The 27,720-nt window shown below is 40.5% G+C and overlaps 1 protein-coding gene across 1 annotated transcript; it reads right to left on the bottom strand.

The window, feature by feature from the left end:
• Positions 1–222: 222 nt before the first annotated feature.
• C22H12orf42 (chromosome 22 C12orf42 homolog) lies at positions 223–26,777 on the bottom strand. Its single transcript, XM_076919178.1, has 3 exons — positions 26,523–26,777; positions 4,701–5,060; positions 223–816 (listed from the first exon to the last, which is right to left on the bottom strand). Exons 1-3 carry the CDS (start codon positions 26,569–26,571, stop codon positions 380–382), a joined length of 846 nt encoding a protein of 281 aa, XP_076775293.1. The 5' UTR covers positions 26,572–26,777; the 3' UTR covers positions 223–379.
• Positions 26,778–27,720: the final 943 nt, after the last annotated feature.

Raw genomic sequence — 27,720 nt, 5'->3', positions numbered from 1 at the left:
GTCTACGTAGACTGAAGGCCGTTAGAAAATATCCTTAGCTGTAAGCCTAGGCTGGCAAGTGAAACCTACCTGTAACAGCAAAACAAAACCCCGACCTTCCGATCCCAGCAGGCCACGCTGCAAAGTGGCACGAGGTGCATTGTGCAGTGCAAATTCTTTTTAACAGTGGGAGACACTGCAGAACAAAAATACTATTACAAATGCTTCAAAAAGAACATTTTTGGCGGCGATAGAGACTTTTGACATTATTTATTAGGTTCAAAAATGTTTCACAAAGCGTAACAATGGTTCTGTGGAAACCAATACATCTGAGGCCCTTTCTGTTGTTCTGGGCAGGCATTGATTGGAAGATGGGCAGAGCTCACAGAACAATTCCTTCTCAGCAGTATGTGTGAGTATTCACCACGGGCTTCGAACGACTCTGTGAACTAGCCTTGCCGAAATCCCGGGGTGGGCGCGGGGCCACTGAGGAGCAAACCTTCATTAACTTCTTGGAAAATAAACGGGTAGAAGAGCCCACAAGCAGAGGCAGGGGCTCTTTGACCACACGGGCAGGGAAAGAGGTAGCTGTCTTTGGCTTCCTTTCGTTGAGGAGATGAGGATGCTTGAGGGGAGTCTCCGGTGTTATGGCAACCGCGCCTCTTCCTAATGCACTTCCGCACACAGTTAGGGAATCTGTTTGTGTTGGGGATCCTGAGGGTGCCACTTTATCCTGCTCCACAGATTCGGAAGTCTTACAGCTGACAGGTTGGGAAGAGGAGTTCTGACTGACACTTCTGCAGAGGCCAATGGCTGTAAAAGGTCTTAACACAGGACCTGGAAGAAAAAGCAGAGCGACAGTGGAACTCCAGCCTTGGGACAAGGATCACAGGGCACCAACTGGGATGGAGAGAGAAAAGAGAATCCCTGGCTACCCTGTGACATAGTCCAAATGCTGACTTTTCCTTTGCTGGCACCTGAAACACAATCCGGAGTGTAAGAGCAGTGTTTCAAAAGAACCTGTTCAAATCTTCCAAGACAACGACGAAAGTAGGACGCCATCTTATTTCGGAAGTTTGTAAAGAGAAAAGTTACTGAATCATGTTAAATATGCTAGAAAAGATCAATGGCCCACTCAGACTGACAACTAACGATCTGAAAGCAAATCCAAACGTTAGTTACATGGTCGATTTTATTAGAAATTGTAAAACCAGATGAAAAGTGAAAACAAAAACTAGATTACCCTGAAGCAGAGTCTATCCAACAACACGCTCTCGCACTGACAATAGTATCAGGTTTAATTTTCTTCTTTGCTCAACCATACTTACATTGTTATATATTCTATTTGCTTTTATGCATATAGTATTACATTTTTTATTTGAGAAATTCTACACATTGATCACACATATTAGAAGTCTATTCCTTTAGTAATAAATTAAGATAATGTACATGCTTTAAATCATTCTCTGCAAGTCTCTGTAACCTTTTCAGCAACAACAAGAAAAAAATGCTAGAATATTTTAAATGACCCACAGAATTATTTTTTAAAATGTATAAAATTGGAATGCATAATAGTATCTTCCTAACACAGGATGTTAGCAGCCGTGATATCTCTAAGGAATTAAATTCAATTTCCACCACACTGCTTTGTACCTATGAGCCACTGCGTGTTTTCGACTATGTACTCAATAAACCTGACAAATAGACAAATAACACAAGAAGAGTTTAATGAATTTGATTGACCCAAAGTGAGAATTATTACTGAACATAAAAATGGAATATCATTTCCAAATGTCTAGTGCTGTGCAAAAACCTAATAATACCTATTAATGTGGACTTGCATCCCTTGCAGATGAGCCATTTAATATTTACTATATCTAGTGCATAAAAATCTACTGAATTTCTGAAACCTAGTGTAATAAGACATGACATAATAGGGCATGACATAGGCAGAGTATACTGTCCTATCTCTTAAGCTGAAAACAGTGTCCTTCAGGACACTCCAGTAATCATGATGATGCATTTGGCAAGCAACAGGTTTAGTGTGAGAGTGTAGTCTAGCACAATGCAGGCCATCAGAGTCCAGTCCTGGAACATGAGCTTAGCCTGTGCTTCTTTGTTCTCACTGGGAACATGGAGCTTTTACTATCTATGTCACTTGATGCCTGATGAAATTAAATTTGTTCATTCATTTATTCATTGGCTAACATATAAGAATCTGGTAAGGCGCCCAACAACATTTGAGACATTACGGATACAGAAAAGAATAGAGCGAGCGATATCTCTGTGCATAGCTTATATTCTGTTGGGCGTAGGGAAGCGAGGTGAAGAACACCAACTCATGAATAAGTAAGTTTAGAAGTCTTAATTTGTTGATAAATCCAAAGAGAAAAACAAAGCAAGAAAGGAGATTAGTAAAAAACCAAGTGGGTCATACCCCACTAAAGACTTAACCATGGAAAATTAAAATAATTAAATATTTGAGGAAAGACCATGGCAAAGGGTTAAACGTTGTGAACACAGAAAGTGCTTAAGGCAGAAGAACTGTGGTCGGCCTCTGAACGTCTTAGCACAGGGATGTTCTGACCTGGGGTCACAGTGAGAAGCTTGAATCATGATGTCAACCCTATAGTGAAATGACCTCATCAGACCTCCAATTCTGTTTCTAAACCATGAGAATAACACTCTGTCTCAGTAGCGGGATGGTATAGGATTAAAACTGAAGGTGTATGTTTACACTGGGACATTACCTTACACAGAGCAAGACTCAAAAAAAGCTACCCAGGTTGGAGAGATGGCCCAGTTGATAATAGGCTTGCCTCACACGCATTAGATTCCCAGAGCCCACGTAAAAAATCACCCGGTGTGGGAACAGTGTTTGCAGTCTCAGAGTTATGAAGGTGGAGGTCTGAGGATCCCTGGGATTCTCTGGTCAGCCAGTCTAACCTAATGAGTAATATCCAGGCCAGTGAATCCTGTCTCAAAAGGAGGCAGACTCTTCAGGGTGACATATGAGGCTGTCCTCTGGCTTTCACATACATCTACATGCACACATACACATGTGCACACATGCACACACACACACACATGGGTACCTGTACACACATGAACATATGCACACATACATTTTTAAAAAGTATTAACCAACTCACATAATCTGCATCCCATTATTGGGTCCAGCATCCCAGACATGAAAGAATCTCGGACTCAGTACCAGAAGACCATCTTACAGAACCTGTCTTAACATCTAGAGTGAAATCTCCCTCTTCCCACCTGACCCCACCCCCAAAGTTTTAAAAAACCCCTCCATCACAAGAAAGCTACGTAACATCAACCCAATCCTCCCTTCTACACAGAAGCTCCTACTGCTTTTTCTTTACATTTTCTCTCCAGTTTGAACACCAGAATCATAAACACCACCAACATCACATAGTCTCTACTGTGTTTAGGGAACTTTTTTTAATAAACCCTCTAATTACAAGCACTCTTCTTTTTTAATTATTTATTTTTATTGGATATTTTATTTATTTACATTTCAAATGTTATCCCCTTCCCCAGTTTTCCCTCCATAAACCCCCTATCCTATCCCCCCTCCTCCAGCTTCTATGAGGGTGCTCCCCCACTCACCCACCCACTCCCGCCTACCTGCCCTGGCATTCCCCTACACTGGGGCATCGAGCTTTTTCAACACTCTTTATAGTGCTTGATTTACAGATAAAGAGACTAAGCTCAAGGAGCATCCATGGAACTCTATTGTGGCTACAGAATTGACGTAAGAGAAAGCTGAAACTTGACCCAAGATCTTCAGTTCCAAACCCCCTTTCTTATGCTCCATTTCTTTATATCTAGCCATTTAGTTTGAAAAAAAAAAACCTTTGTGTGTGCATGTACACTTGTACGCTTGTGTGCACATGTGCCTACCATATGTGTGCATGCATAAACATACATGTGAGTGTGGAAACAAAGACACATGCATGCACCGGTATGTGTGTGGATGTCAGAGGACAACTTCAGGTTTAAGCTCTCACCTTTCACCTGGTTTGAGACAGCCTCTCTACTTCCTGTTGTCCCTCACCACTGAGTATGCTGGGATGGCTTGACTATGAACGTCCAAGGATTCGCATGTTTCCTCTACCTCCTGTTCTCATGGTTGAAGCTCTGGGATTATAGACATGTGCTTATGTGCCCAGCTTACATAGGTTCTAGAGATTTGAACTTATGTCTTTCAAACACCTTAGCCACTGAACTATCTCCCAACCCTCTGTTCCCTTACTTTTAATCGTTTCTCCTACTGTGGCAGCTGAAATTGAAACTCCTAATTTTCATATGTATTACCCTATGCTATTAATTCACAGCACCCTTATTTGTAAAGTGAGGAGACTAGCTGCCTAAATGCTATGTCAGCTTTGTAAAAGGACATAAAAGGACGTAGAGAGTAGAGCATGATAGCGGCTTAACATATATGTAGGTTAGAATGACGTCACTGTCACTATCCAGTATAGCATCTTAATTATCAATAATGTGTCAACAGTACACACCTGATATCACCTAGAATGTCATGCTTGTCAACAAGTAGTCTAAGTTGAACTGATACAGCCCTTGGCACACTTCTAGACTATTGTGGCTTACCACTGATTCAATAATCAGTTTCTACTGAAGTTAAAACCCAGAAAGTGACAAGCTGAGACAAGAAAAGTTAGAAACCACAATGTGATACCTACCAGAATCTCCCTTGGAGTTGCCCAAGGGATGGTTCTGAAGTGGTATGTGTCTACCTGCAGCTTCCAGAGAAATGGTATTCACTGACTGTGACCTTTTAAGAAGCTTATTGGCAGCTTGCATTTCCAGAAATGGGCTGATCCAGGTCTGCTTGGCTAGTCGTCTAGGTGGCTTCTGCTCTTCATTGACAGTAAAGAGCAGATCATCCTCCTCCATTTCACTGGATGATGACAGGGAAGGACAGGTTTCTCCACCAATTTCTTCATCGAGAGAAAGGGTGCTCACAGGAGACTTGGGGATTGTGTACTGATGAACACAAAGAAGTCTTTTACCTGTCATTGGACTATGAGTCCCTATAGATCCTGTAAAAGGGAGATACATTAGTTTGAAAGAATCACTTCAAAATCATCTTCTAGATTAAAGGAAGAGAGGATGGATCCAGCAATAGAGAGATGTGTGTTTCAAACCTGAGCAAGCATAAATGACAATAAGAGGAACTGGGGTATCTATAGGGGAAGAAAACAAAGCTGGGAAGAATGTGGAGAGAAACATAAAGGGCTATGAATACTTTAAGTCTGGGCTATGTAGCAGAGACTATATGAGTCTTGAATATAGTTGTCACTTAGTCCTTGCAAGAGCCATAGCTAACTGAGAGTATTATTGTCTCCATTGTATAGTCAGAGCACTAGTTCAAAGCCTGTAAGTGACACACACACACACACACACACACACACACACACACAAGCTGTGTTGAAGGTCTGATTTTCAATACCTATACCTTGTACCTTCAATATCTGCACATGTGATCTCAGTAGGGAAGAAAGTTTTTTTTAAATATAATTGAAGATGGAGTCATGTTGAATGGGACCCATTTTGTTTATCAATATTAGAAAGTTGAGACAAGAGCACGTGCCTGTAAGAGACATAGATGCAGCCCTGTCAAGATGGAGACAGGGATTAGGAGCCAAAGCTAGAAAGAGAGAGAGAGAGAGAGAGAGAGAGAGAGAGAGAGAGAGAGAGAGATACATACATACATACATACATACATACATGGCACATTGGTAATTCCAATGTCATGGATTTAGAGATAAGTGGGTCTCTGGGACTTAGTGGCCAGTCATCCTAGCCTGATTGACAAATTCCAGGCCAAGGAGAGATTAAATGTAAGTTTCCAACAGTCAAAGATAGGCATGGATACAACTAGGGCAATGTCAACTTTCCTTGTCACAGACAATGGTGCTTTGGAGGAGCTAGGGAGAAGATGGCTTAAAAAGATAGATAAGAAACAACTCTGATATCTTAACCAAAAGTAGTAGGCAACTTATAGATGGAGAAAAAGAATAATAAGTCTCTGAAGTTTGCAACCTGATGGACATTATAGGATTGTGCATATGTGTGTGAGTGTGCATGTATGTGTGTGACTGTGTACGCATGTGTAGTGTGTGTAAATGTGTGTGCCTGTGTTTAAGTGAATGTGTGTGGTATGTCTGTGTTTATATGTGTGTGTGTTTTTGTGTCAGTGAGTGTGTGTATGTTTGTATTTGTGTGTCATTGTATGTATGAAAGTATGTATGAGTGTGTTTTTGTGAATGTGTGTGGTATGTGTGCATGTGTGTGCAAGTGCATGAGTGTATGGTGTTTATGTTTCTGTGTATGTCTCCATCTCTCTCTCTCTCTCTCTCTCTCTCTCTCTCTCTCTCTCTCTCTCTGTCTCTCTCTTTCTCTCTCTCTCTCTCTCTCTGTCTCTCTGTGTGTGTGTGTGTATGTGTGTGTGATTTTAGGATTATAGATAGAAAGCAATTGAGATCTTTTTAGGACTGAGAGGTGTTGGGAGGAGTATCAGAATGGACAAAGCTTATTTGTTTGTATTTAATTACCAAATTCAAGCTTCTTATGATTCTGTGTTTTGTGTAAATAAAAACACAAATGTTGGCTTATTTTTAAGATCTGTTATTCTCATCTTAGAATACTAGTAAAAGTCTTTGAAAGTCCCACACCTTGGAGCTAAGCATGAATCATAGCTTTCTGTAAGTCAGAGCTCAGAATCCCAGAAACTTCTCTTTAATTCTACACAGCCTCAGTTTCTTATGTATAAAATATGGAGAATTTCACCTACCCTTTGAGACTATTATAAAGAACAAGGTTACATAGTGTGCATAAGTAAGTAGAGTTGGCATGTAGAAAACAAATATTAAATATTAACATTATTACATAGTAAAAGTGATATTATATGAAAAAATAACTAAAACATAAAGATATAAAGCACACAATGTAAACAACAGAATTTGAAGAAAATAAAAATCAACAATTCAAATGCTGGAACCTCTATGAATCTTTAATTAGACAAAATAAAAATTCAGAGAGTTGAAATAGTTTGGCACCCCCGCTGCAGATATATTTAATGAAATCTTTTCATATAACAGTGATATAAAATGAAATTTTCAATGGGGAGGTAGTGTAGAAAAAGAGAAATTTTCAAGGCTTAAGAATCTCCTTGGGTTAGGTGCTAAACAGTGTAGTTTTGAGAACTGAAGAAAATATTGCAGAAAGCTATTGAATCTGTAATAGATAGCATGACCAAATGGTCTGCTTATCTATGCAGTCAATTGTGTCCTTTAGAAGATTTATTCAAACCCTGAACTTGAGTAGCTGTGAATCTGCTCTTATTTGAAAATAGGGTTTTACAGATGAAAATAAAATTGAGATCACAGGGGTGATCTTCAGTTGAATATGACAAGTGTCCTCATGAGAAGAGCAATAGAGACACAGATAAAGAGAAACACCACTGATGGAAAAGATGAAGAGATACTCCAACTAATAAAGGAATGCCAAGAATTGCTATCAAAAGTTAAACAAGCATTGAATACATCCTCCCTCAGAAATGCAAAGAATACTTTTTGAGTCTTGCTCTCCAAAGAGAGAAAATGAAGTCTTTTGCTTTAACCTGCCCAGTTCATAGTAATTTGCCACAACATCTACAAAACGATTACATAACATTATAGCTCAAATTTGCACACATTATCCTAAAGTAATTACCAACAAAACTCTTCCACCCAAAACCAAAGTGTTTGGATTTGGGAGATGGAAAACAGAAGAATCCCAAGTAGCGGTGGAAGGAGAAGCTCTGGGTTGGAAGACTTGAGCTTTACCATGTAGGGAAGTTGGGCCAGTGTACCAGACATAAACTCTGTTGAGTCACAAGTAACCAAGAGGATACTAGCCATGCTAACTGCCACATTCTGCCAAAACTACAACTGTGTACACTGAGAGGTAATCATAGAAATTATTCTGGAAACCCACTCCAGTGGGATTATTCTTAAGCTATCTGTCCCATTTGAAGGGATCAGAGATCTTCCAATCCTTTTATTACCAAGAAGAAATGTAGAGTTAAAACATTTTTAGAGAGAAGGAGAATTTTTAAGAATGTAAAAACTTCTGATTTTTAAATGTTGGGTTTTTTTAAGTCTTCTAACTATGTAATTGTGGAATACGCATGGCACAAGTACTCTCTGAAAAAGCACAAACCACCAGTTAGTCTTTGTCACATAGTCAGACCAAAAAGTGGCACAATCATTTACTTCCTCCCATAATATCTTTACCTTAGAATAGGATTTTTAAAATGTTCATCTTGGATCTATGAGAATGCATTTGTAATATCAGTTTACAGGAAGTCTTAATCTAGATATCTGGTCTACCTTCATCGCATTAACTTGTATGTCTGATTTTCATTTTCATTGTTTTGTTATTTCATCTTAAACTGCATAGTTTGACATGGCAGGCAAAACTTTTTAAGCTTTCCAAGATGCAGAGAAACATTTAGAATCTTTTTGAAGTGGAAACTTCTGGTTTTTTTTGGAAAATCAGTTATGTCAAATGATGTTTTGCTGGGGCACACAGGTGAAAGGATGTTTTGCTAAAGCAGACACATGAAAGAATGTTTTCCTGAGGCAGACACAAGTGACGGGATGTTTTGCTATAGCAGACATGTGAAAGGATGCATGATGTTCAGAAGGAATATAAATATGACCCACAAACAGTGGGAGTTCAAGCATTGGTTTGCTTTGCTCGCCTTGCTGTTCTTCTCTAATGACATGTATTGGTTTGCCTTACATTGTGTGGCTGAGCTCTGCTTGTGGTGATGCCATAGAAAGAAAGTCCCAAAAGAACTGCTCCTGAGGTTTCTGGTGTTTCTTGCCACTTCCGAGGCCTCGAGCTGCTTGGTGAGGTTCAGGTTTCTTCAGGATTAAAGTGTCCTTGCTGGTTTGTGTGTGGTGATTGCCAAGAGAACTGGACTGCAGCTGTTGATTTGTATTTGGTGTTTGCTACTGAGCTGGACTGCTGATATCCTGACAATAAAGATTGAACAGCCCCACCAAAGAACTATTTCTAAATAGGACTACTTCCCCTGTATCCTAATAACTTTTCTCTTCCAATACTTCTGGTGGGTGGTGAGCTAGAGAGGAGGCTAAACATTTATTAAAGTAAACTGGAAAAAAATATGCACACATATTTCAAACTTGTAGCTTTGGGTCTCTTGATCCAAAGGGGAAATGAATACCATTATAACCAATGGCATCAATCCATCCTTGTTCTATTGGTCAAATATTATAGATAGGATGGAATATCTGAAGCACTTCAAATATACTGAATTTTCATTCACATCTAAGAAGTTAAGGATAAAGATAATTTAAATGTTATCTGAGACTAATCACCTTCAACCTCCAACTCTGTAAATATTTTGGAGGTCTAAATTTTTACACCACTACATCAAATATCTCACTGCTTTTCAGAAAAGCAATTAACTTTGCATTTTTAACATATTAGGCATTCTGTGTACAGGAAACAATAAAAGTATTATTATGACATTAAAATAGATGGTCATTGTGGTTATTAATTTAGTTACTTAATCAATATGTTTAAGCATCTGCCAGAGAGCAGATAAAACTCCAATGATGAACATTTATACAGGCCAATATAAACAAAATCTATCAGTTGAATTACACTAGAATTTACTTGAGTCTATCAAACAAGATTCTTTTAATTTCACAGATTCTTAAATCTATTTCTAGTATCATCAGTGATACCATGGCCATGTCACCTGGGCTAATAGAATTACTGGTATCTTAGTCTTAAATAGAGGCAGCAACTTCTCAAAATTTTTCTGCAATCTTCAATGGCTTTTAATATTTTTAATTAATTTTCCTTCCTAGCTAGTAACAAAATTTAAGCTTGATTCCAGAGCTAGTGGCTCAAAATCCAGCACTTCTTGATAGGATACACACCTAAATCTAATTCAGTCTTTCCCAGTCTTGACTGAATATTAGAATATATATATATATATATATATATATATATATATATATGATAACAATATAGTAGACATGCTTTTTAAAAATATGGTTCATGCCCTACCGTTGGCAAACCAAGTGGGAGGGATCCAAGTATCTGTGCTGTGAGGCCCCTTTGTGATTAAATCTTATCATTAGTGCAGAGAGTCCTTGATCTGTGTAAATTATAAGGGTTTTTCTAAGGCTAGTGTGTTTTATTTAGCAGTATAATCACGAAAATGAGTTGAAAAGTCAGTAACATCTTTCTCCTCAAGTCTTTCTGCATCCAGACACCATATCAGAATCCAATATATATACTCCTTATAACTCAAGGGTCACATTTTACATGTTTTCACACCAATAATCTCACTGGAGCCTCACTAAATCTCTCTGGCTTACTAATTTTACTAAGAAACTGAAGCCTAGAAAAAAATAATAATCTTGACCATATGACTAGCTGAGCTGAAAGCAGGATCCAGGCAGTTTTGCTTTGCTGTTTTACAATACATGCCAGTGGTACCTAAGGATACACACTACTTTAATACCTTGGGCTCAATGAAGTGCCTATAATGGCAGCAGCTAACAAGTACTAGGCACTGATCACAAGCTAACCCATGCGCTACTAGGCAAGCCCTAGCCATAAGAAATGCTGCCAGCACTATGTCTTACACAGGGAATCAAAAATCACCATTTTCAAATGGTGGCCAGTGAATAAAATTGGCAGAACCAGAACATGAGTCTATGGATGCCTAATATGAGATCCCTCTTCAAGCCACGCTTGCAGGTCTCCAGTATAGGAATCTATAGATTTTAGATACTTGTGTTTTGTTGGTGGTGGTAGTAGTGGTGATGTACTGGAATTGTGCAAGTCATTTTACCTCACAAGAAACTCAGTCTCTTATTTTGCATCATAGATCTGTCTGCTACTAACTTCACTTTAAATAATATTCTGTCAGACAGGTGATTTAAAGGCACAATAAAATAAACCTAAAAGCTAAAAGTATTTTACCAAAGCAACTTCTTACTCTCTTTGAGTTACAAAGTCACTGTGATAAATCATGGTAGATGCTGGTATATTCTTTAGGGGAGCTTGGCTAGGAACAGCCCAAGATGGCTGGGAACTCACTATGTAGAGCAAGCTAGTATATTCACTTTCAATTCAATAAGAAGACAAGGATGTCAACTTCTATGTCTTTGGGCCTTTTTAGACCTAGAAAGTCTGACTTCATTTCTTCATATAGCCATTCCTCAGAGCTTCCCTGCATCCTTGTTTCCCCAGTTGATCTCTTACTCTCATGAAGATTATAAGTCAGAATGTTTCTAACTCTGTCATGCTTATGTTATGAAAGACTCCCAGAAGCACCAACCTAAAACACAAAGGCAATTAATTCCCATAAACTCATTATATGAGTATCATTTAAGTGTGGATAGAAGATAAACCTACCTGCTTTTGTTTCCTCATATCAAACATTGATCATAAACACACTATTAAGGCAATAAAACACACCCCCCTGTATTATACTTTTTAAAGGTATTCTTAGAGCATAATGAAGTTTATCATCTCTTGCTCATCTTTTCTCCCAGTCATGGAATAAGAGTCATGTGTAAGCAAAGAGCACAAGAGAAGTGTCAGGATGTGTCCTGAGATGTGATGGTGGCTAGATGTCAGGCCCTGAGTCTAGAATGAGTCTAATCTATGCTTTAGACCTTCCTACGTCTTACTTAAGTTCTCTCCTTGGTTTTTCAATACATAAGCTGAAAATTATGATGTCACCTACCTTGGGTACACATCAATTACTTTATGAAATAAGGCTGAAAGCAAAACCAGTCAATAAGAAGTACATATCTTAGCTGTTTTTAATGCCATTTTGTAAAGGCTGCAGAGAGGGCTCAGTCCATTAAGTTGTTGCCACATAAGCATGAGAGCCTGAGTTCCAGTTTCTAAAAGACAGATATAGAAGCTGTCACCTGTAATCACAGTACTGAAGAGGCAGAAACAGGAGGATCCCTGGATCTTGCTGGCCCACCAGTATATTGAAATCCAGATTCAATAAAGACCTTGCCTCCAAAAAAAAAAAAAAACAGTGAAGAATATGAAGAAAGACATCTAATGTCAAGCTCTGACCTCCAAAGTCATGCATATACATGTGCACACAAATGAACATGTACACAGCATACACATACATACCATATACACAAATACGCATGTGCGTGTGCACACACACATACTCCTTTCTCTCTCCTTCTCTATACCTCCTGAAAAATACACATTCAAACAATCCAGAAACGCATCCTTCATTCAAAATGTATATTAAAAACCTACTATGTGCATTACCTTATACTTGGTGTGAGAGAATAGTATAAATGTGGTCCTTACTCTCATGAAGATTATAATTACTGTATATAATGGGTAAGAAAAACAGCACCACTAAATAGTTATAAATAGAGGGTAGTATCAAGGAAGAGCCTAAGAGTTGAGAGAACGACTCCTTGGTGGCATTTTATCTCTAAAGACCAGGACTCTGAAAGAGGTTTGCTCATTCTGAAGTGAAGAAGATGAGATCCTGACCATTGAAAGCAGCCCCAAAGGCAGAGATAAAGTAAACCTGAGGGGGCCAAGGAGGAATCTCAAGGCTCTTCAGCAGGTGATAGAAATGACAGACAACAGATCACAGCATCTAAAAGAATACCAAGCAAGATTAATACAAAGCATAGTCTGAAATTACACACCTAAGGCCATCATTCTCAAACTGCAAAAAGTCAAACACAAAGAGTTTAAAAAATGTGTAAACATGTGTGTGCACATGCACAAGCATGCATGCCTGTTCATTCAGGTGCATATGCATGTGTATGTGTTTGTGTGTATAGACCAGATGTCAACTTCAAGTGTCATTCCTAAGGTACCAAATACCTTGGGTTTTGTGGGGATTTTTGTTTGATTGGTTGGTTGGTTAGTTGATTGGTTGGTTAGTTAGTTGGTTGGTTAGATGGTTGGTTGGTTGGTTGGTTGACTGGTTTGGTTTTTTGACAAGGTTTCTCACTGCTTTGGGAAACTTGGGAAATTAGCTAAATTAGCTGGCCAGAGAGTCTCAGGGACCTGTTCTAACTGGCCTGCCTTCCCACTGCTGGAATTATAAGGGAATGCCAACGCACCTGGAAATTTTATATAGATTCTTAGTATCAAACTCAGGTCTTCATGCTTGCACAGTGGACACTTTACACATTGAACCAGTTCCCTGGCCCCAAATAGAAAATTTTGAAAGAAGCCAAGGAACAGAAAATGCTGTCTTAAAGAAGAGCCAGAAAAAGAATCACAGAGAGAGACATATGATATGCTATAGTGAGAATATTCAATAACAATCTATCTCGAAAGTCGCTACAAGAATAGATTTGTGTTCACATCATGAAAATAGAAAATAATATATAAGGTAATTAGTATGATTGAACTGGTCCATAATTATACATATTTCAAAGCATCATTTACTTATTATATATAATATATATATAGTATTCTTGTTTGTTAATTAAAATTATATTAAATTCACAGCAGAAATCAGAAGCTATATTATTAAGAAGGTGAAATAAAATATTCAGAGTGTTGAAAGACAAAACTAAACACATAGTTTCATATCCAAAAAAATATATCTTTTAACATTAAAGGATAAGTTCAGAATTTGTGAGAACAGCAGTGGTCACAAGGTATTTGACGGGATTCTTTCCCAATGGTACTGTCCTGCTAGAAATGTTAAAGGAAATTATTTAGAGGAGGAGGAGGAGGAGGAAGAGGAGGAGGAGGAGGAGGAGGAGGAGGAGGAGGAGGAGGAGGAGGAGGAGGAGGAGGAGAAGGAGAAGGAGAAGGAGAAGGAGAAGGAGAAGGAGAAGGAGAAGGAGAAGGAGAAGGAGAAGGAGAAGGAGAAGGAGAAAGAGAAAGAGAAGGAGAAGGTATAGATCAAAAACTCATGGAGAGAGACAAAACTTGGTTTGAAGAAATGCTGAATACAACTGTCTCCTTTTCTTCCTATTATTTGATCTGACAGTCAACTTCTGAAACAAAATATAGTGCCAACTTGAATCCAAAATGGCTTCCTTTGCCATTGCTCCTGACTCCTTTCTCTGATTTACCTTTATTGAATTAGTATAACTCATAATATACATAGTTGCTCCTAAATTTAATCTCCTCACAAGAAAGTTTGGTGAAGGTAGGTACCAACTCTGCGTTATACACCTATCATTTACTAGGCACTCAGAAGCTAATTGTGGAAAGAAGAAAACACGGAAATGAGCTGCTCATCCCTCTGATGGGCACTCATCAATATGAAAGTTACCCCCTTCCATGTTCACCTCATCAGACCCCACACTTCCACTTCCTGGGTGTTGCCAGAGGATGACCATTTCATCTCTTAGGGACAGGTACTCATCCCTCAGTTCATCACAACCACCACACCAGCTCTAGTAACCATGGTGCCTGTTCTCAAGCAAGGAAGACAAGTAAGGATTGTCATCAAAACATTTTATGACACCATTTTTTACATGAAGGATTTGAGGACCATGCTGAGGTTCACAGGACAGTCCCTGATGTCAGCCTTGAATGTGAGCAAGTGAAGTAGCCACAAACAAGGCAGCCATGACTCAGGCACACTGCTGAACACAAAGGTGACAATATTTGCCTTTGAGGGGTAAAGCTGTACCTTCTCAATATCATTGGACCACAAAGCTCTCCTGTAGAGACATGAATGAAATCAGCCTCTCCACACCTGAAGGAAACATCAGGGCCTTCACACCCGGGGCACACTCGACTGACACTAGCTCTTCCCACAATAACAAAAGACTTGTTAAGACTCTCAGCCCAGTACAGATCCATATATAAACTGTTTTGTTTCTAAACTTACAAGTGTGTTTAATCAGAAAATGCAGTTTAAAGAGCAATAGTCTAGGCTGGACAATGGTAGCAACATGTCTTTAATTCCAGTTCACAGGAGACAGGAGCAGTCTCTGAGAGTCTGAAGCCAGCCTGGTCTACAGAGAAAGTACAGACCATCCAAAGGCTACCTTGTGAGACCTTGTTTCAAAACCAAAGCATCAACCAAAAGCACATTGGCTCGATAGCCTGAGCATTTGACTACAGCATTCATTATTTTTTTCCAAGCAAGACACAAGTCTTTCCACTGTTGCTCTCCCATCTGTACAAGAATTAATATAATCACTAAAATATTCCCTACCCACCCCCTAAAAGTCTGTGAGTTTCCAAATGAGTTTTTTAAAAAGAAAAAAACTGTACTTTTAAACATTTTAATTACAAACATATGTTTACATGTTGAGAAAGTGTGTCACTGTGGGGGTGGGCTTTGCCAGTCTTCTCCTGTCTGTCTTCCGATCAAGATATAGAACTCTCAGCTCCTCCTGGGCCATGCCTGCCTGGATGCTGCCCTGCTTCCACCTTGATGATAATGGACTGAGCCTCTGAACCTATAAGCTAGCCCCAATTAAATGCTGTTCTTTATAAGACTTGTCTTGGTCATGGTGTCTGTTCACAGCAGGAAAACCCTGACTAAGCCACTGCAAGCATGAGGACCTGAGCTTATACCCTTAGAACCATGTAAAACACCAGGCTTAGTGTGCCTACAAGCCAAGCACTGAGGAGAGAGACATGAATCCGGGAGTCTCACTGGCCAGCAGGTACAGTCTAGCAGAAACAGTGAGCTCCAGGTTCAGTGCCTCAAAATATATAGTGGAGGCATAGTCAAGGAAAACACCCCAACATCAGCCTCTGGCCTCCTCGTGTCCCCTCTTGGATGAGTTCATCACTGTAGGGATATACACATACACACACACACACACACACACACACACACATGCACAGATATACAGACACACACACAATCAAAAAAGGCGATTTCATATATCACAACTTACAAAAATAATAAACCCTGACAGACTCACCTTATTCTATTACATGAAAATTCACAATTTGTTAGCAACTGTGAGCATTATGAGCAGAGAAATGAAATCTAGTTTTACTTTGTTTTAACAACAGCATAAGCAAGACTACTATGAAAACTCATATGTGGTTCTCTATGTCTCCTGGAGTGAAATAGCTAAATTGCAAATAGGCATGTTTCCCCCTGTCCTTCTTATAGAGTACCTACTAACAACAATTCATCCAAAAGGGTTTATCAACTTACACTCCTGCCAGAAGTCTACTCAACTTCCTGCTGTTCCATATTCTGTCAACACTTTCGGTAACTTATAGTCAACATTTATGTATGTATGGATTGCCATTTCAGTGAATATAAGCTGGTATTTGCATTGTAATTTTAACTTTGTATTTTCCTACTGAAGAACAAACACAGCCATCTCTCCTCCCACTAAATCTTGCACTTGCATGGTTTGCATGTGTATAATTACAGGCTGACTTCTGATCTCTCCTCTCTCTCTGGCTCTGTGGAGAGTTAGCTAGAGCATAGTGACAGAGCCCAGCAGAACAAAGTGGGGGAACAGTTAGGTAATCCAAAGCATTGATATTCTGCCTGGAAATAAGCAACCAGGAGCTGATATCACCTCAGGGATTGAACACACACAATCCCAGCCTAGTCACGTAGTATTTTACATGCAAAGACAATTTTGAATGTTTCCATCATTTTAAGTGATTGACTTAACTTCAGCCACAGCTGGCTTGATGTACAAAAGGCCGGTGCTTCCTGCCTGTTACCATTTCAAACATTGCTCAGCCTTCTATGAAACAGGTTTCATAGATCTCATTTTGTACACTTGAACATGTGCAGTGTCACAGTGTCACAATCAGACTTTTAAAACACAAAACAAACCATACTGGAAAACAGAGAGACTTATAAACATTTAAAATCACAGTGTTTAATGGTCCAGAAAAACAACTCTTCACGGCATTTGTTCTATAAGAAAGGCATAAAGTGTCTTCCACTGGAGCTACAGAATTCATCTGAGATGATTCTCAGTTGGTTTCATGAATAAATGATTCTGATGAATAAAAACAAGGGGAAGATAAGAGGGAAAAACCATCACAAGGAGCCAGAATCAATTAAAAGAAGAATTCAGGCTACCTCCAACCTCAGCCTTTGTCGATGGCATCACCAGAGACCTGAGTAGATATTATTTTGAAATTTAGAGCTTCAACTTGTATGAACATGAATCCACATGCTGAGTTCTGGCATGCCTCCGTGAAATGGCAAAAAAAGAACTCAACTGACCCCATTCTTGCATTAAAGCAACACGCCGTGGAAGGCCTGAATATAAACCATCTATGCTTGATTAATTAGGTTTGTAAGCATTGTTTCAGAACCAAACAATATTTCTAAAGATTTCAATAGTTCAAAGATTGCCCTATGGCCGTCTGGCCAATACATCTTCCAACACATGCAGTTTACAAGCATTTTTCTTCCCAATATGTTGTCTTTGGTTGGTGCGACATTGTTTGAGTGCGGGGCTATTTGGGTCATGGTGGTTTTCTCCTCTGCACAGCAGTGGTGCTGAGCACAGCACTTTGACCATACATCTTCCATGTCATTTCCATCAAAGGCACATGACACTTCCCGGTGACCAATCAGGAGTGGTCCAACATCCTAACAGAGGGCATATTGGCAAGCCAAGCTTTCTTAATGACAGCCATTGTTTGGGTCCAACAAAAGGGAGGTCCTGAATATTAACATGTGGCCTTGTGTAGGGGTCATCAGTATGGCACATCCATCATATTTCACAGCTGAGAAAGAGAACTTTATATGTTCTGTCTGAACCTACTGTTGTCTAAATAAATGTCGTGGGCTGACAGCTGACACCAACCAGGCAATGGTCTTGAGTGATGACCGCCTCTTTATGTATCTCTTTATCCCTTAGAAGCAGCAACAGACATTATTGGTGAGAGTATTTGAGGAATATACCTCGGGGACACAGGGGATTTAAATAAACAGGCAACCCAATTAAGATACCGATTTAAGAACATCTAATCATTAGGCCGAGTGGCATCTGCTTCTAACAGGCACATCCCAGCATCTTGAATATTTTTATTGATAAATATCAATGGGTCCATGAAAAGTCTATCAGTAAGATTTGGACTATGAATACAATAGGAAGAAGAGATTCAAAGCCTAACCTCACTTACAGCACTATCTTTTTTGTGAAATGTTAAACAAAGGGAACCCAAAAGGCAGAGCTGAATGGAGCTCAGTGGTGACCCATGCATTTAATACTACATACCAGAAATGTGAGGTGATGGCTAGTGAATATTATTGTTTAAAAATAAAAAAAAAATGTATTGCCCCTTAAAAGATCTGGGATAAAATATACAAGGACCAGAAAGATCAGTGAATAGGAATGGACATCTGTGCTCTCCCTCTGGCTGTATGATCATGGGGCAGGAGGTTAGAGGAGAGGCAGGAGAGGACAGTCCCTTTCAAAGAGACCCTTCCCTCCATGGGGAAGGTATCCCCTTCCTTCTGGAATGTTCTCCCCAGTCCTTTCCCCTGTAACCGTCTTAATCCTTTCTGGGTTCTTTTTCCAGTTGGATCCTTTCACTTTGTGTTCTCACAGTTTGCTGGACTTGTTTTATTATAACTCTCAATGTTTAAAAGTGCTTGTTGATAATCTTGTCTTTCACAGTCACTCTATACCCAAGAGGAGAGAAGCAGAATGTTTATTTTATCACTATGGATGCTCTAGAAACACTTAAGTATAAATGGCAACTTGCAAAATTAAAATAAGATCCAAGTCTGAGGGTTTTTTTTCTTTTTCTTTTTCTTTCTTAAAATATGTTTCTTCTTTTCTCCCTTTCTTTTCCTAGTTTATATTTAGGCAGGGTCTCTATAGATGGCCTCACATTTTCCATCCTCCTGCCTCAACCTCCCAAGTGCTGGTATTGAAGGTCTTTTACCCCACACTTAACCTGCAAGATGTTTCTGTAAAATGACAAAAATTCTCAGGCATGTGAAGAAACTATTTGGCACTGCAACAATTTGCATCTATTATCTTGCAAAGAAGGCATTGAAACCTCACTTATTCGTGAGCCCTTCTTTCAGAACAAGGCCTTTGATAAAGAACACGGAGAAGATAATTTTCAGGCAGCAACTGAAACACAACACATAGAGGCACTCACTTACACACCTGAGATCAGTCCCCAGGACCCACATGGTAGAAGGAAAGAACGGACCCCAGCAAGTGGTCTTCTGAAAGGAGGGAGAGACAAGGGAGAGGGGAGAGGGGAGAGGGGAGAGGGGAGAGGGGAGAGGGGAGAGGGGAGAGGGGAGAGGGGAGAGGGGAGAGGGGAGAGGGGAGAGGGGAGAGGGGAGAGGGGAGAGGGGAGAGGGGAGAGGGAGGAGAGGGGAGAGGGAGGAGAGGGGAGAGGGAGGAGAGGGGAGAGGGAGGAGAGGGGAGAGGGAGGAGAGGGGAGAGGGAGGAGAGGGGAGAGGGAGGAGAGGGGAGAGGGAGGAGAGGGGAGAGGGAGGAGAGGGAGAGGGAGGAGAGGGAGAGGGAGGAGAGGGAGAGGGAGGAGAGGGAGAGGGAGGAGAGGGAGAGGGAGGAGAGGGAGAGGGAGGAGAGGGAGAGGGAGGAGAGGGAGAGGGAGGAGAGGGAGAGGGAGGAGAGGGAGAGGGAGGAGAGGGAGGAGAGGGGAGAGGGAGGAGAGGGGAGAGGGAGGAGAGGGGAGAGGGGGGAGAGGGGAGAGGGGGGAGAGGGGAGAGGGGGGAGGGGAGAGGGGGGAGAGGGGAGAGGGGAGAGGGGAGAGGGGAGAGGGGAGAGGGGAGAGGGGAGAGGGGAGAAGGGAGAGGGAGCTAGGAGGGAGAAAGGGACGGAGAGAGGGGGAGAGATGGAGAGCCAGAACATAAGAAGGGGACAGTTTCAAAGAAATTAGTTATATATTTTGAGAAATATTTTGAAAAAGTCTGTCTCTATATGTGTGTGACTATATGGACATAGATACGCATACACACACACACACACATCCACTTGTCTTAGCATAGAGCCTCTTCCCATTCAGAAGAATCCTCCACCTAAAACAGAGATGCTCTTCAAATCCAGAAGCAAGCACCAAGCCTTCTTTGCAACTCCAGCCTGGTGTTCAGACTCACATAATTTCCCTTGTCTCCCAAATGGCTCTCTGGAAAAATTCACTGGACACATTGTAACCAAAAGTTTTCAATGAGTATCCCCTTTGTTAAGGAGGGGGCACAACCAACTAAAGAAAAGAATATTCATCTTTTATTCTTTTCTGAACCCAGCAGGGTGCCTAAGTGTGCTGTACTCTATGAATTCTCTATAAATAGTTGCTAAAGAAACACATGGACATACAAAACAGCCACTCTAAGAGAGAGAGAAAGAGAGAGGGGGTGGAGGGGATTAGGAGGAAGAAAGAGAAGGAGAGAGGGGAGAGATGGAGAGCCAGAAATCATAAGGGGACAGTTTCTTTAAAAATTAGTTATATATTTTGAGAAATATTTTGAAAAAGTCTGTCTCTATATGCATGTGAATATATGGACATAGATACACACACAAACTCTCTAAGAGTTCAGACAATTATCTTAACACTCTATTAAACTACACTATAGTCATTTCATTTTCCAGTCCCCCTCCAGGATCTATAATCCCACAATTCTAAAGGTCTGAAATGGAAGCCTTCTCCTTGTTCTTAGAGATCTTTCTCTTTCCAGCTACAAGGAGGGCAGGTCTTCAAGAGAGTATCCCACTCTTTGGTGATAGTAAGTCCAGGTTTGTGTAACTGAGCCACACTTGACCAATCAGATTCCTTCAATGAGCTTCTGTTCTTAAGGCCTCAAAGGCCACATTTTAGTCCTTCATAAAGTTAGATGCCAGAAATACACTCAGAGAGCTATTAGCGTCCAGATTTTAGGTCTATATTAAAGAGACTTCAGTGAGGAAAGGAATATCATGTAATAAGAACATGAGGTGCAAACATAGATTCTTATATGCTTAAAAGTGTCTGGGTCACACAGTGGGTCTGCTTGTATAAGAACTCCACAAAACCAAATCATTGAGCATTCCAACATGGATGAGGTAGAAGCTCAAGCAATATTACTTCTGTCTAAGTGAGATCAGTTTTCTTCACAAATGTGATCTAAGAGAGGCAATGTTCTAGAAGACTGTCTTACATAAATACACATACAGACAGCATCAAATGGACTCTATGGATTTATAAGGTACATGGTGTTGGTAGGTAAAGTGGTCAGGTTAGGGGAAGAACTGAGTAAGAAAACCTAGGGGTCTGAATTTGATTAGAACACCTTATATATGAAATTCTCAAACAGCATAAAATATATAATAAAAAGAACTCCAGAGGGGAAAGAAAGTGTCTGGGTCAGATCTTCCCCTAGGTCCACTTTATCTCAAATTCCATGTATTTTAGATGTGTGCGCCACCTCTCTCTTTCACTAATGTCATTCAGATTGACCTGTGATGACAAACCAAAATAATTCTAATAAAGCTAGGCTCTGTTCCTGCCTCTTATCTGCCACAACTGTATTTGTGAGCTTAGTGTCACTTCCACAAATGTCTCCTCATGAGACACCATCGGGCTCATCTATGCGTTTGCATGGGTGGAGCACCATGACACATACTTGATGTGTTGTGAAGACTTTCCATGCTCATAAATGGGGCTCCATGCTTCACCACCTCTTGCTGAATTCATAAAGAATGATAGTGGCAAGGCACTGGGTGAAAGAGAACGTGTGATCACATGTTTGCTATGGATTTGTAAAACTGTGTCAGCTCAGCTCAGCTCTATCTGCCCCATTCTACAGATGGGGAAAAAGTAGGCTTGGAGACATGAAGCCACTTCTTTAAGGTTGCCCAACCTTCTAGGCTCAGGATAAAATATTCAAAATATTGTTTCACAGTCCATGGCTCATATTCAATTAATGCCCCAAGCTCCCCTGAAATTGTGACCCATTTCTATCCTTCCTCTCCCCTGTAGCTGAACCCTGCTGCTCACTTAAGAGCAGCCTTCAGCCTCTCTGCCTGTCTCTCATCAGAAAAGAAGACAGAAATAGTTATTCTGTTCGTCCAGCAAAGAGGAAATTAATGGTTGATTAGATGCCTGTTCAACACAATGAGAATAAAAACCAGTCTTCATGGTGAATTATTGAATTAGGGGGCAACTTTCAGTGCCACTATGTCTACACAAAGCCAAACACCCCATAGACTCAGCCAAAAATAAAAAAAAAAAATACAGTTTAGCAACAACAACAAAAAAATACGAAGTCAGTTGATCAGACAAAAGATGAAGAAACAGACATCCAGACAGCATCGTGATTACAGCGCAAACAGCACAGTGGCAATTCCTGATGCTCACATATAGAAAACAGAAACCCAACAGAGTATAAAGAAAAACAAAACAAAAAGCAAGCAAGCAAGAAAACAAACAAAACCCAGATCCATTAACTTGTGTGGAGGTGTGTGCTTCCAGTAAATATTTTTATTTCTTTTTCAAACCCCAAGTTTCAGATCAAAATCAAGAAAAGACATAGACAGCGTCTAAAGATACTGAGATACACTCCAGCCCAGGATATTAAAAAGACACCTTTCTTTTAATAAGTCTGGCATATAACATATTATGATGTAGTCATTCAACCTGCCTTAGCTTCATATTTAGTGAGTTACATATTACCTTCATTTTCTATGACACACTAAAGTCTATTGAGATGCATTTTATTTATAAAAATTCTAAATCACAAAACTCATTTGGTGTCCACACTGATAGCAAAAACCAGAAAAACAAACAAAAACAAAAGCAAAACAAAAAAAACCTCCTGAATCTTTATATGTGACTATGGGGTATAATTCAAGCCTTAGGTATCTGAACTGAGTTTTCAGACAGTGGCATTTTAATATCCTGTATCATTTCTTTCTTTGATTTGTGTTTCAGCTATAAGCAATATTGTTAGGTCTAAATACTAAATGGGCTATGAATCTATAGTTAGTTGTCATGTGGCCCCAGTTGACTGGATGAGATCCTGACTTACAAATCATTTCAACTCCATTAAGAATAAGATACAATTTACAAAAATTGCAACTCTCAGTAACTCATTAATTTAACTCATGCCCACAAATCTAAATGAACCAGATCTCGGAGGGAGACAAAGGAAGTAGTCAGGATGAAGTGGAAAGTACCATTCTGTGAACTGAGTCCCAAGTGAGTTCCAAGCTCCAAGAATGAATTCGCAGCTGCCACTGGCTGCTGTTACCCTGAATACCGCTGAGCCATATGGACTGCCTATTTTAAAATGTTCTCTTCATATTCTATTCTTTCTCGTATGTCTCGTCCTCACTTCACAGTTACTCTTCACTTCCATAAAAATAAGACCTTTGTCTTACAATCATTCTTCTCCCAAGTCCTCTCTTCCCTAGTGCAGCCACAAATGTCCCCAGTCATTCTAAGACCAAATGACAGCAGAGAGAGAGAGAGAGAGAGAGAGAGAGAGAGAGAGAGAGAGAGCGCTACAGGGAAGAAAAAAGAGCCATGTAGGATGATGACCTATGAGCTGCACAGCTCCCATTTCTTGGCTTCTTCCAATGATCTAATCAATGTAAGCAATAGTCAACCTAACATGGGTGTCAACCTGTCTCAAAATAAGCCAAATGTTTACAGAAATTATTCTGGAAAGCCTGAAGAACATAATCTGGTTAACCAAAAATTAACCAAAGTGTGCTTTCTAGAAAAGGGGGCTCCCTGTAGTTCAGGGTTGACTTGGAGCAATTATCCAAACAAAACAGTTGGTGTCTGTGTTGGCGACAAAGTAGCGTTTGCATAAAAGTAGAAGGAGGGGACAAATATGCATGAAAATTAAATTTGGGCCTCTAGAACTACCCTTTGGGGGCCATAGAAGAGCTGATTACATGTTCACAGCTGGAATTGGTGTTGGCAGAGAAGGCCTTATTCATGGGCAGAGGGAGGGACTCCCATTTTGAGTGACATCATGGTGGCAAGGCAAAAGTGACAACATGAAAAGCATCTAATGCCGACAGAGCTGGAGCCCGTGGCCCCACACTGCTTGGATCAGATGACTGACTGGCATTTTCACCACTGAGGAATCAGTGCTATTTACAGTCCAATAAAAGTTCCTTCCCACATCCTTATCACTGGAATGCATTAAACAACATTTCCACTTAGAAAGCAGCAGATCAGAGCCAAGAAGTCAGCCATTGTTCTGAACAGCAAAGATGAGTCTTGCAAAAGCAAAATTGAAGGCCGAAGCTATGGCTCAGGGGTAGAGCACTGGCTTCGCATGCACAAAACTGGGGTTCAATCCTCAGCACTTTGAACACACACACAAACACACTCACACACACACTCTCACACTCTTACACTCACACATACACACACTCATAACACACTCTCTCATACTCACACACACACACACACACACACACACACACATACACACACATGCACAGCTGAAGTCCATAAGAAGAGAGATTGAAGCTGCCTTAGGACAAAGTGTTTGTGGACTTCAAAACCAGGAACTGTGTGCTCTACTGGGCATTTGACACATGTTCTAGGTTTCTGGTGTCAGACTGCATGCAGTGCAATATTACCTAGTTTTCAGATACAATGATCCCCCCACCCTTAACTTGAGTTGGACCTATCATTTGTTTTTCCCACTAGAATATGACAGAAATGAGAACAAGTGCTTTCTACAGTGATGTAGACAAAAGAAAAGAGGGGCAAAGACTAGCCTGATGAACAGACAACTGTGCTCTATGGCAAGAAACAGCATATTACACTGAAAGGTGATAAGAGCCAAATTCATAGAGAACTTTGATGTGCTAAGAAATAATCAAAGCATTGTACTAGTACTAGCTAGTCTAGTTCCCCAAACAATCTGAGGTGAACCTGCTAATGAAGATTCTTCTGCTCCTCCCCCCCTCCTCCTCCTCTTCCTCTTCCTCTTCCTCTTCCTCCTCTTCCTCCTCCTCCTCCTCCTCCTCTTCCTCCTCCTCTTCCTCTTCCTCTTCCTCTTCTTCTTCCTCCTCCTCCTCCTCTTCCTCCTCCTCCTCCTTCTTTTCTTCTTCTTCTTCTTCTTCTTCTTCTTCTTCTTCTTCTTCTTCTTCTTCTTCTTCTTCTTCTTCTTCTCCTTCTTTTTTCTCTTTCCTCCTCCCTACCCCACTTCCTCTCTCTCAGCAGTTAGATATTTGATCCAATGTCCCACAGATAGTAGTTGACAAAATCTATATTCAAACCCAATGCTATTTGGCTTCAGAGACCACAGGATACATGGTGTCTTTAGAAGGACTGGAAGCAGCCTAGCAGGATTTACACTGGGTATTCAGTAGGAGCCAGGACTTCTGCAGCTGTCTCACAGCTAGGTCGGTTATCTACTCGCTCACTTTCCAGTCTGTTCTCCATGGCACCATTCAAAATTGAATTAAAGCCTATCATCTTTTCCAAAAGTTGAATCAAGTCCTATCATTTCCTCATTCAGTTATCAGTATCTTCTCACCAGCTTCCCTTTGTCCTTATGGAAAAAAAAAAATCAAAACATTTCAAAACTTTCAGGAGCTGGCTCGCTTTCCCAGAGTGAGTTCTAAATCCATGTTATTGGGCTTTTCAGAAAGCATCCTTATTCACAGAGCCACCTCACCTGCCCTCACAATTCCTCATGCTATGTATTTCCTGGCTCCCCCAACTCTGCTCATCCACCTTAACACTCACCCTTTAGCTGCTTGTTCTGACTCAGGCTCTGCTTAAAATGCTACTTTCCCGAACCTTGACATTGACTCCCTCCTCTTTTCTCCCTAGAGCTCTGCGAATACCTCACCTCCTCAAAGAGGCCTTTCTTGGTCACAGTCTCTAAAATGACACTTCTCAGTCACATTGGTGTCATCTTAATTTTCTTCACAGGATGTATCACTGAAATCACCTGCTTATGGGGTTTGGTTTGGGTTGGGTTTTGTTTTACTTTTGGTTACTTCTTTCATATACAGGGGCCCTAATAGGAAGTTTACTCTGGAGGCGGGCCCTTTGATATTCCTATTAGATCACAGATGCCTTTCTGACACAGCAGAAACAAATGAAACTAGAATTAAATCAGAATTTCAAATGAATGCTTTCTATATTGTGTGGGCCACACTTACACTAAAACATATGAAAATAAAGTGGGCCCTCTATGTTATATCTGAAATGTCTGATTCGAAAGAGTAAGCGTATCATTTACCGGAAGTCATACCACACCGTTCTAAGTATGTCTCTGCTAGTGGGTTAAACCACAGGCCAAAATACAGAGAAAACTTCATTTAAGGAGGTACTATCAATCTGGAGAAAGTACTTTTGTATGAAGAAGGGACGTGAAGTGCACAAATATTCAAATAATTAACAGAAAAAGGCCCTCTGGCCTCTGTGGCCCTAACAACAGAGCTAAGAACAGGTACTAAACCCAACACAAAGCTCCAACTCTCTCTAGAAAGAGAACATTTTCAGAAAGCATAGATGGGCAGTGGTGGATTGGGTTACCCCTCACTTACCATTCATAGGCTGAGAGTCACTGTGGATTATTTGCCACACTCCAGGCATTATTACAAATATTGCTGACAAGGAAACAACGATGGTCCTTAACCTTCACAGTATCGTGTTCTGACAAAGGAGAGTGTTAAGAAGCAGGAGGCTCTGTTCCATGGTATGAGAACAGGGGAACAGATACACTCTGAGCTGTGGCAATGCAAATGGTGGCCCAGCGTGAGAAAATAATGCTACTGCTCTTTACAGAACACTCCAGCTTCTCAGGTTCTAGAACACAGAGCCTACACGTTCACCATGTAAAAGAAGGTAAACAGAGGACAAGACCATGACTCCCTGGGGGGGGGGGAAGGGGCCATATGACTACAGTTACCATTATTCTCAAATACTATTACCTGGTTTTTGTTTCTCTTTGTTTTAACTCCCCACTGGCTGTATTCTCACTGCCTGTATCATCTTGAATTATAATTATCTTATCTTTATTTGCAAGGAGTATCTATGTCTACGTCTTTCTTATCCGTTTGTCTGTCTGTTTTGTAATGTTTTTGTTTTTCAAGACAGAGTTTCTCTGCATAGCACTGTGAGTCCTGGAACTCACTATGTAGACCAGGCTGGCATTGAACTCAGAGATCTGCCTGCCTCTACCTCCCAAGTGCTGGTACTAAAGTCTCATGCCACCATATCCTTATCTATTACACTCTGTGTCTAAACTTAAGCACATGTCAACATCTCAGTAGACTTAATCCTTTATACCCAGGTTCTCTCCTCTTTCCAGGTTGGTTGATGCCAGCCAGTCTATACAGATAGCCTGCCTTCCTGCACTCTGTGATATTTCTGCTTTCTTACCTGCTTGGTTTACCAGGCCCTTCTAGTCCCTATTCTGTAAACAATGCAGACAAATGTTGCCCTCTCTCTCCAACTTTACCAGTTGTCTTAGAATTTCCATCGCTGTGAAGAGACCATGACCAAGGCAAGTCTTATAAAGGACAATGTTTAATTAGAGTTGGCTTACAGGATCAGAGGTTCAGTCCATTATCAACAAGGCTGAAGCATGGCAGCATCCAGGCAGGCATGGGGTAGGAGGAGCTGAGAGTTCTACATCTTAATCAGAAAGCAAACAGAAGAAGACTATTGTCTTCCAGGCAGCTAGAAGGTGTGTCTCAAAGCCCACACCCACAATGATATACTTCCTCCAACAAGGCCACA

The sequence above is a fragment of the Arvicanthis niloticus genome, chromosome 22 (genome assembly GCF_011762505.2).
Source record: "Arvicanthis niloticus isolate mArvNil1 chromosome 22, mArvNil1.pat.X, whole genome shotgun sequence".
Classification (NCBI taxonomy): domain Eukaryota; kingdom Metazoa; phylum Chordata; class Mammalia; order Rodentia; family Muridae; genus Arvicanthis; species Arvicanthis niloticus.
The sequence above is the reverse complement of the archived record's forward strand: the minus strand, read 5'-3'. Positions and strand labels throughout refer to the sequence as shown.

Bases quoted from the DNA above. Each gene is read 5' to 3' on its own strand.
- C22H12orf42 (XM_076919178.1), bottom strand. From the start codon at position 26,571: ATGCCTGGAGTGTGGCAAATAATCCACAGTGACTCTCAGCCTATGAAT. The intron at 5,061-26,522 runs GTAAGTGAGGGG...TCCCTTTTACAG, and splicing joins TGACTCTCAGCCTATGAATG to GATCTATAGGGACTCATAGT. The intron at 817-4,700 runs GTAGGTATCACA...TTTTTCTTCCAG, and splicing joins CAACTCCAAGGGAGATTCTG to GTCCTGTGTTAAGACCTTTT.